Source organism: Fomitopsis serialis (genome assembly GCF_022376445.1).
Source record: "Fomitopsis serialis strain Sig1Antser10 chromosome Unknown B0H18scaffold_839, whole genome shotgun sequence".
Lineage (NCBI taxonomy): Eukaryota > Fungi > Basidiomycota > Agaricomycetes > Polyporales > Fomitopsidaceae > Fomitopsis > Fomitopsis serialis.
In genome coordinates this window covers 1-7,009 of record NW_025955799.1, presented here as the reverse complement: position 1 = coordinate 7,009, position 7,009 = coordinate 1, and the positions used below count along the sequence as shown (strand labels likewise).

The 7,009-nt window shown below is 58.3% G+C and overlaps 4 protein-coding genes across 4 annotated transcripts; all 4 read left to right on the top strand.

The window, feature by feature from the left end:
• Nucleotides 1-40: 40 nt before the first annotated feature.
• Nucleotides 41-1,612, top strand: B0H18DRAFT_964959 (uncharacterized protein; the record flags this gene model as incomplete). The annotated part of the gene is made up of 2 exons (XM_048043219.1): nucleotides 41-637; nucleotides 687-1,612. Coding segments are annotated over 2 exons (1,523 nt in total), but the record flags the coding sequence as incomplete, so codon positions are not given.
• Nucleotides 1,613-1,865: 253 nt separating this feature from the next.
• On the top strand, nucleotides 1,866-4,346 carry B0H18DRAFT_1080696 (uncharacterized protein). The gene is made up of 11 exons (XM_048031278.1): nucleotides 1,866-1,978; nucleotides 2,120-2,154; nucleotides 2,240-2,407; nucleotides 2,473-2,490; nucleotides 2,543-2,755; nucleotides 2,803-2,954; nucleotides 3,005-3,121; nucleotides 3,173-3,312; nucleotides 3,358-3,583; nucleotides 3,637-3,902; nucleotides 3,954-4,346. Exons 1-11 carry the CDS (start codon nucleotides 1,971-1,973, stop codon nucleotides 4,126-4,128), a joined length of 1,518 nt encoding a protein of 505 aa, XP_047884178.1. The 5' UTR covers nucleotides 1,866-1,970; the 3' UTR covers nucleotides 4,129-4,346.
• On the top strand, nucleotides 4,075-5,796 carry B0H18DRAFT_660072 (uncharacterized protein). The gene is made up of 7 exons (XM_048039003.1): nucleotides 4,075-4,543; nucleotides 4,593-4,634; nucleotides 4,690-4,797; nucleotides 4,845-4,984; nucleotides 5,033-5,225; nucleotides 5,282-5,535; nucleotides 5,582-5,796. Exons 1-7 carry the CDS (start codon nucleotides 4,292-4,294, stop codon nucleotides 5,658-5,660), a joined length of 1,068 nt encoding a protein of 355 aa, XP_047884177.1. The 5' UTR covers nucleotides 4,075-4,291; the 3' UTR covers nucleotides 5,661-5,796.
• A 338-nt stretch (nucleotides 5,797-6,134) lies between these two features.
• B0H18DRAFT_1132261 (uncharacterized protein) lies at nucleotides 6,135-6,945 on the top strand (the record flags this gene model as incomplete). Its single annotated transcript, XM_048035551.1, has 6 exons — nucleotides 6,135-6,195; nucleotides 6,305-6,313; nucleotides 6,366-6,461; nucleotides 6,508-6,578; nucleotides 6,630-6,749; nucleotides 6,805-6,945. 6 exons carry the CDS (start codon nucleotides 6,135-6,137, stop codon nucleotides 6,943-6,945), a joined length of 498 nt encoding a protein of 165 aa, XP_047884176.1.
• Between the last annotated feature and the right edge of the window lie 64 nt (nucleotides 6,946-7,009).

Here is a 7,009-nt window from a genome sequence, read left to right as displayed (position 1 = left end):
ATCGCAGAGGATGCGGCGAAATCCGACCGCCGCGGTCCAGAGAACATCCATGCCGCCCTCAAGAACTTCGCGCTCTCCGCTTCCGAGGCGGTTGAACGGATGCGCAGCATTCCCGTCACCTTACAACGCTTCCTGTGGGAGATGCGTGAGTATCAACGCTACTACGCCGAGGCCTCGGCGTACATGGATTTCGTCAACACGTTCAACGCTCGTATGGTCGACACGAAGGTCCACCAGACCGATTCAAGTCTCATGGGAGCCATCTCCGCTGACCCTGCAGTTGTGTCTCGGCTCTACCGCGCTGGGATTCCCGTCTGGTATATCCGTCGCTATTCGCAGCTCGTCCCCGAGCTCAAGATTCAGGAAGTCGTCGAGCCGTCTCTACCGCAGGAGCGCGGTGTCATGATCTTAGAATACGATCCTCCATACCCAACGCAATACGTTGGTCCGCCCGGCCTGGCGCACCTCTCAGCCGTCCACACCTTCGGCATGAGGGTCTACAGCGCTGGCATTCCTGATCCCGGCCCTGCGTCCACTGGTTCCCTCCGTCGTCCTCTCAATCCCGATTCGGCGACCTCGTCCTCTCGCGGCCCTTCCAAGAAGTCGAAGGCTGCCCACAAGGCACCTCCCCCGACTGGTACGTAGGGTTTACCTTCCTACTGTTTCTGTCCTAACCAGATTAACAGGTTCCACCCACACTCCTCCGACCCCGAAGGCGGGACGCGACCACTTTGTGGATGCCGACAGCTCGCTCATACCGCCTCCTATCACGCAGTGGTCGAAGGCCCTCGAGCGGGTCCAAAACGACCCTGCCCGTCTGTCTAAGGACCGTCTCCCGTCCGGACACTACTGTCCTAACCCGGCGACGTTCGCTACTGCGAACAGTCTCGCGCGGTTCTTGGAAACGTGGCTAACCATCCGTCCTGCGTGGCTTGCGCACATGCAGGACGCTGTTTACAGCGACGCCTTGGTTCCGTACAGCAAGCCAATCTGGAATGCGCTCCTAGTGATGACGGACGAACAGCGTCGAACTGCCGCCGCGGCAACTCCTACCTCCGCGGCGAAGTCAGCCAAGCATCGTGTAGAGGCGATGCAGGCGTTTGGTCGCTTCTTCCCCACCGACGACTTCGCTACGCCGTCCACGCTCCAATTCTTCGAGTTCACCGTCAAGACTCCCATCCGCGAGGTCGTACCGAGCTTGGCACGCAAGGTGGTGTGGGAGCTGTACGAGCTCTCGTTCCGCCTCGAACTTGCTGCGGTCGACTTCAAACTGACCCGCCAGGTTTCCACAGGCCGGTATGCCTGGACGCAGCGTCGCGCCGAGATCGCCAAATGCTTTCCGAATGGCTCACTCGTTCTCACTCAATACCCCGCGTCCAACGGAGGGCTGGCTTCTCTCCAGTCCGGAGTTCTCGCGGCGTACGTCGAGCACCTTCGCCGTGTCCTGGCGAAATGGCCGAACGCGTCGTCTCTCCAGCGTACGCTGCGCCCCGAGGACCACCCGAACCTCATACTGGAGGTCGAGCACGACGTGGTGTCGTTTTACTGTCAGGCGTTCTATGACTTGTGTGGGCGCGCTGCAGTAGTTCCCCATCGCCTCCCTGCGGACTAATCGTACATACTTTGTCGTACATCGCTACTCCCTACAACCTATCGTCCCTCACACAATTCCTATCTAGTGATACCGTCGTAGTCTTGCAGTAGCTCTGTACACGGATCTGCCTCGCATTTGTGTAGTATACGTCAGCTTGGTTCGCAGCATTCTCCACGCAAGAATTCATACCTTTCCGGGCAGCAGCCGAATGAAAGTCTCAACGCTGGCTGTAATCTAGCCACCCCCCCCCCCCCACCCCGGGCGAGCGTCCCACGGAGTGGTACGACCGACTGCGAATGCTGTCTGCAGCCGTTTGGTCGGACGCTTTACCTGCTCAAGCACCGTCCACCTGGCATGTAGCTCATGCGCACAGATAATGTCAAGGTGTGCTAGCCTGCTCTGCCGTGTCTCGCGCCCTTTCGCGCGACGTCGCTGGGTCTAACCGAGGCCCTATGGTGCGTGCGTCAGGGCGCGGACAACGTCGCAGTTATCCCTGTTTGTCCTTTACTGACTACTCATTGACAGGTTGCATACGTACTGTAGCCATGTTGTTCCGTATAGTAAGTCTACTTGCGCGGTACTCCTCCGGTGCTCATTCCGTTTGGTAAACACGCTCGTCAATCACTATGTGGGGACCGGTATTAGCCCGCGACGCTGCAGCCCTACCGGACTTCGCGTCATCCTTCCATACGTGGACGACGTCAGCTTCCGTCATCCGTTCCTCGCCCCCATTCCATATAAATACTGCCTCTTCGCCTCTCTCCTTCCCTCGTGCCCCTCAAACCATGTCTCTTTCTCAACCGCCTTCGGATGGTGGGTTGTTTACGTTCTCTGCAGTCGTGTTGGCTTACACTGACCCTTCTTCACCCTCTTCCCAGATTACTTCCAGTTCTACAGTACGTCTATCGCTGGTTGTATGCGCTGTGTCCTACTGACTGCTTCCTTTAGGCGACGATCCGGTGCTGCTAGAAGCAGCGGAGCAGTTCGATCCTTCGGGCAAGACATCGGGCGCCCCAACCTCGCCAGCATTGGCCGCTAGCGACCCCGATGTCAAACCAAGCTCGCCGGATCCATCTCCAACTCCTCGGCCCGGTACGATCGGTGGGTCTCCCCGTTCCAAAGACGCAGCAAGCGGCGCCCGCGACAAGATCGCCCCAATTGGTAGGTCTTCTATGTCGCAGTGACGTAGTCTCATTCCTTCTACGTAGACGCCACGGACGTCGTTGCTCAACCCCGGTCCCCCGGCGGCGGAGGGCTTGTCAGCAAGAGTCCCAAAGCGGCCGACGAGGGTGTGGAAGATGACACGACCACGCCCACTGAGTGGGACATCACGCCGGCGAAGGCTCTCCCGTTTGAAGACGTAGGATTCCCTGGCTTCCATCCTGTACTCCTACCCTGACACACACGCAGGCAGTCTTGTCGCATGGTTTGCGACCTGTCACTCTCGAGGCTCTGTCCCGCGCTCAAATCTTCGGGGAATCGTTGGAAGGGCCTACTTGGTGGCTGGATGGCGAACTGTTTGACAAGGTACGCGCCACGCCTTGAATTGATCTTTGACGTGTGTGACGTCCGTTGCAGTTCGTTCTTGTCGTCAGAGTCAAACGCTGGGCTTACGCCGACGGCTCCATCCACGCGGTCATCGTGGACGACACCCGTCTCTTCCGTGCGATGTGGGATGACGACAGTTCCCTCCCAGCGTTGACTGACCCAGTTCCGAAGTACGTCGTACGTCCGGCCCGTAGTGCTTCGCTGACTGTGAATAGGGTCGGCGATCTGGTGATGCTCACCGCGCGTATCGGTTTCGGTCCACCCGGCGCCGGTTATCCCTACGCTTCGCATTACACCGCCCAGCATTTCCTTCATGTCGTCATGCTCTCCGTCCACATTCTTGCCCCCAGATCCGATGTCGCTCGTATTACCGCCGACCTTCAAGCGTACGAACATATCACCGGCGTGTTTGACATATCCAACGCTTGCGCCGCAGAGACGGTTAGTTCGATCGTTGCATTCCTCCTCCAGAACCATTTGACGGAATTCCGCAGAAGCGTCTCGACGTCATCGAAGCATTTCAAATGCTCGATGATGACATGCACAAAGCTGTCCCCGACCATACCTCCTCTGTCGGCCGGGACATCCAGCGGGCTGTTCACCGCGCGCCGCCCTCCGGCGCATGCAAGATTGCCGTCAATATTTCTCTCTTTCACCGGCTGACCTCTCGCAGCCAGCACGCCGTACGCCTTAACCAGATTGTCGCGGACATTGGGCCTCCCTTAACACGAGCGGCTCTATTCGATCCCGCCGCTATCAAGTAAGCTCCCCGTTTTACCCTGAGCACTGCCGCACTGACGTTCTGTTCCAGCAAAGCCATCCAGGGCTTGCTTACGCGCGAAGTGCTGTTCCAGTTCGACACCTACCACTCCGTCTCCTTTCGCCTCGCCAACCCGCATTCGATCTTCCGGGCAGCCCCTGGACGCCCGTCGCGCTCCGACCTCCATTTCAGCAGTAGCTCGCCGAAGTCACAGGGGGGTTCGTAGATGCCCGGGAGTATACAGTAGAACGTTCCTTCTGTACCTCGTAAACGACTTCTCTGTCACGGGCTGACCGGTCGTCGAAAGTTCTCGTCTGGATTCGCTCGAAATGGAAATGGCGGTTTGTGGCGCTTCCTTGCCCCAGACTTAGGGTTCAGTCTTCCTCTCAATGATCTGCGCATGGTCGCCGTCTCCTTCCTCCCTCGGTCCCTGTCATCCTCCGTCGTGTCACAGCTCGATTGGGACATGCCGCCGTCCGCTCTCCATGTGCCCGCTGCCAGGGTCGAGCAAGCGCGCCGCCCAACTGCACCGACCCCCGTTGCCTGCCACCTCCGTTTCTCAGCCGTTCGCAACCGCCGTGGCGAAGCGTGCCCCAATGAGCACTCCTGCCCCCCCAATACCACATCGGCCTCATCCCCAGGTACGCCTTTCAACGGGCCTCCTAGTACTGTCGACTCATCGCAGGTAAGACTACCGCACGTACTGTGCGGTTTGCGGAACCGCCTCACGTTGTACGGCATCCACTTGCTGCCGCCATTGGCACCTCATCCATCTCTGCACCCTTAGCGCAACCCGCCCAAGCTTTCCATCAGCCAACTGTTAGGTGCTGGTGGTATCATACTCCCCGGCGAGGTCGCCCTGCGCTGGTCGTACCTCGGGCGGGCGATTCCAGAGGTGAGTGCATTACCTTCCCGCTACAGCACAGCTCAGGTCTTCCCTAGTTCGGTCTCCTCTGCCGTGTTAGGGCTTGGGACGTCGACTCGGACGGCCTTCTAGGCACGGTCGAGGATATGGCGAATCGCTCGATCGACGTTCTCGACGTGGGCGAGAGGGCGCCTGTCGACCATTATCGTCGTGTTCGGTGAGGCATTGTATTTCCTAATGTCGCCACCCATCTCACGCATCGCAGCGTTGGAGACGTGCTCTCCATCAGGGGTAGGCTGAAACGCGCCGCAGACGGCTCCGCTACGTACATTCATCCTTTGGCTCTCATTGTTTTCCTCCCTGTCTCCGCGCCTCTCTCACAACACCTCGATGTTCTGCGGTCGCACCGGGCCGATACGAAGAGTGAGTATGAGGCTCACAAACTAACGACATTCAAGGTTCGTCCTCCACTGTTATTCGTGGACATTGGCTGTGTCAGACGCCTTCCACTCAGCTTCGTAACGCTCTCATTTTCGACTGGCTCGTCCACTCCCGACGCGAATCCGAAGACGGCCGCGGCATGTTCGATCGAGTACCGGTCAACTACTTCCAGATTGTCGCCCCCTTGGACGCATGTATGCGCCTCATTATGGCGTGGCGGGAGCGCAACTTTCCATCTCAACGAGCTGCAAGCATCCAACGCGTTCTGCGCGACATCGCCGTCCCCCTTCTCAACACCCGGCTTCCAAACCTCGTTGAGGTTGTCAAGTAAGCCGCTTGTATACTCTGCGCCTTCACGCTAACGTTTGCTCAGCGAATCATTCGACACGCTGGTTGCTCAGGGGAAAGTTCTGGAGGCCGTGTTACCTCACGGAGTAGCGTACTATTATTGAGCATCGTCTTCTCGTTGGTATTCCGTCGTTCGTATCGTCTCTTCGCTCCAAAGTAGATATCTGTCTCTGTACGCCGGCTTTGGCTCCGGGCCCCGCGGCTTGGTTCTCGGCGTGTGGAGGCCGTCTGCCGCACCATACGCCACGTAACGGGAACGCGACTTTGGGACCGATCGTCCGGGACCCATTGCTGAGGGTAGCCGTTGGTTCGGTACCACACGCTTCGACAGCCTGCCAGCCTGTCCCCCCTCGTTTGACGGCAAAAGAATGCCCGTTCAAACTCTGTTTTTCCCCTCGTAGAACACTGCGTCACACGTCGGCCGCCTTCCTTCTGCGGACTGTCCTCCGTTCCACGCACACGGATCCATACGCTCGGTTCCCCCCGTTTGGTTACCATTTATAGCCCCGGTCTGCTCTTCTGGGCTCCCCATTCCAGTTACCCTCCCCTCTTCGTGAACGAACAACTCTCTCTTCGCAATGCCCAAGGTCTTGCCAGCCTTCGATCGTCTCTGGGACGCTCTACCGGATCACGCCCACGGTGAGTCTATTATGTCCCTCTCTCACTGCACAGCTGAATGCTTTCTATGGCACATACTGCTCGTGATTCCGTCCCAATGTCTTATCCCCTCGAACTCTCCCATTCCCAGACGACAAGTGTAAGCCGCTTTCATTCCGTCTACGTACCACCTCTCCTCACGTCGTTTGCAGTCGACTGGGATCAGTTCGACATCCCCCGTCGCGCCATTAACATTGCGCGCAGGATCGTCGTTCTCCATGGCTTGGAGGCCCTGGAGAACATGCTCGGTAGGTGCGCTTGTTCTGTCAGGCGTCCAGACGCTCACATCGCCAGACGATGATGTTCGCCTACCGCCGCTCGGTGCCGTATCTATCGCACCGGGTTTCGTCTCCGCGTGGGCTTTGGTAAGCTTCCCGCGCATGCGATGCATACATTTCGCTAAATGCCCGTCTCAGCTTGTCGCTCCCGACCAGGCCTTCACCAAGCTCACTATCAGCCACCTGCGCCACGCTTACCAGTTCACTGACGAGGACGGCACGTCGACCTGGTGGCTCTATGGAGCCAAGCTTCCTGAGGTGCGTCGCCCAGCTCGTCTCGATTCTTTCACTGCCAACTAACGCTGTCACTCAGATTGAAATGATAGCCCGCGTTGTTGAATGGCGTCTTACGCCTGATGGCCTTGAGGCTGTCATCGAAGACAGGTACGGCAGGGAAATCACTGCGACCTGGAGCACGGACTCCTATCCCGTGCTTGCTCCTCCTGCTCAGTGAGTTCATTGATCTCTTCACGCTCTATTTGACTCATCATCCACACAGGCCGATGATATCCTTCGCT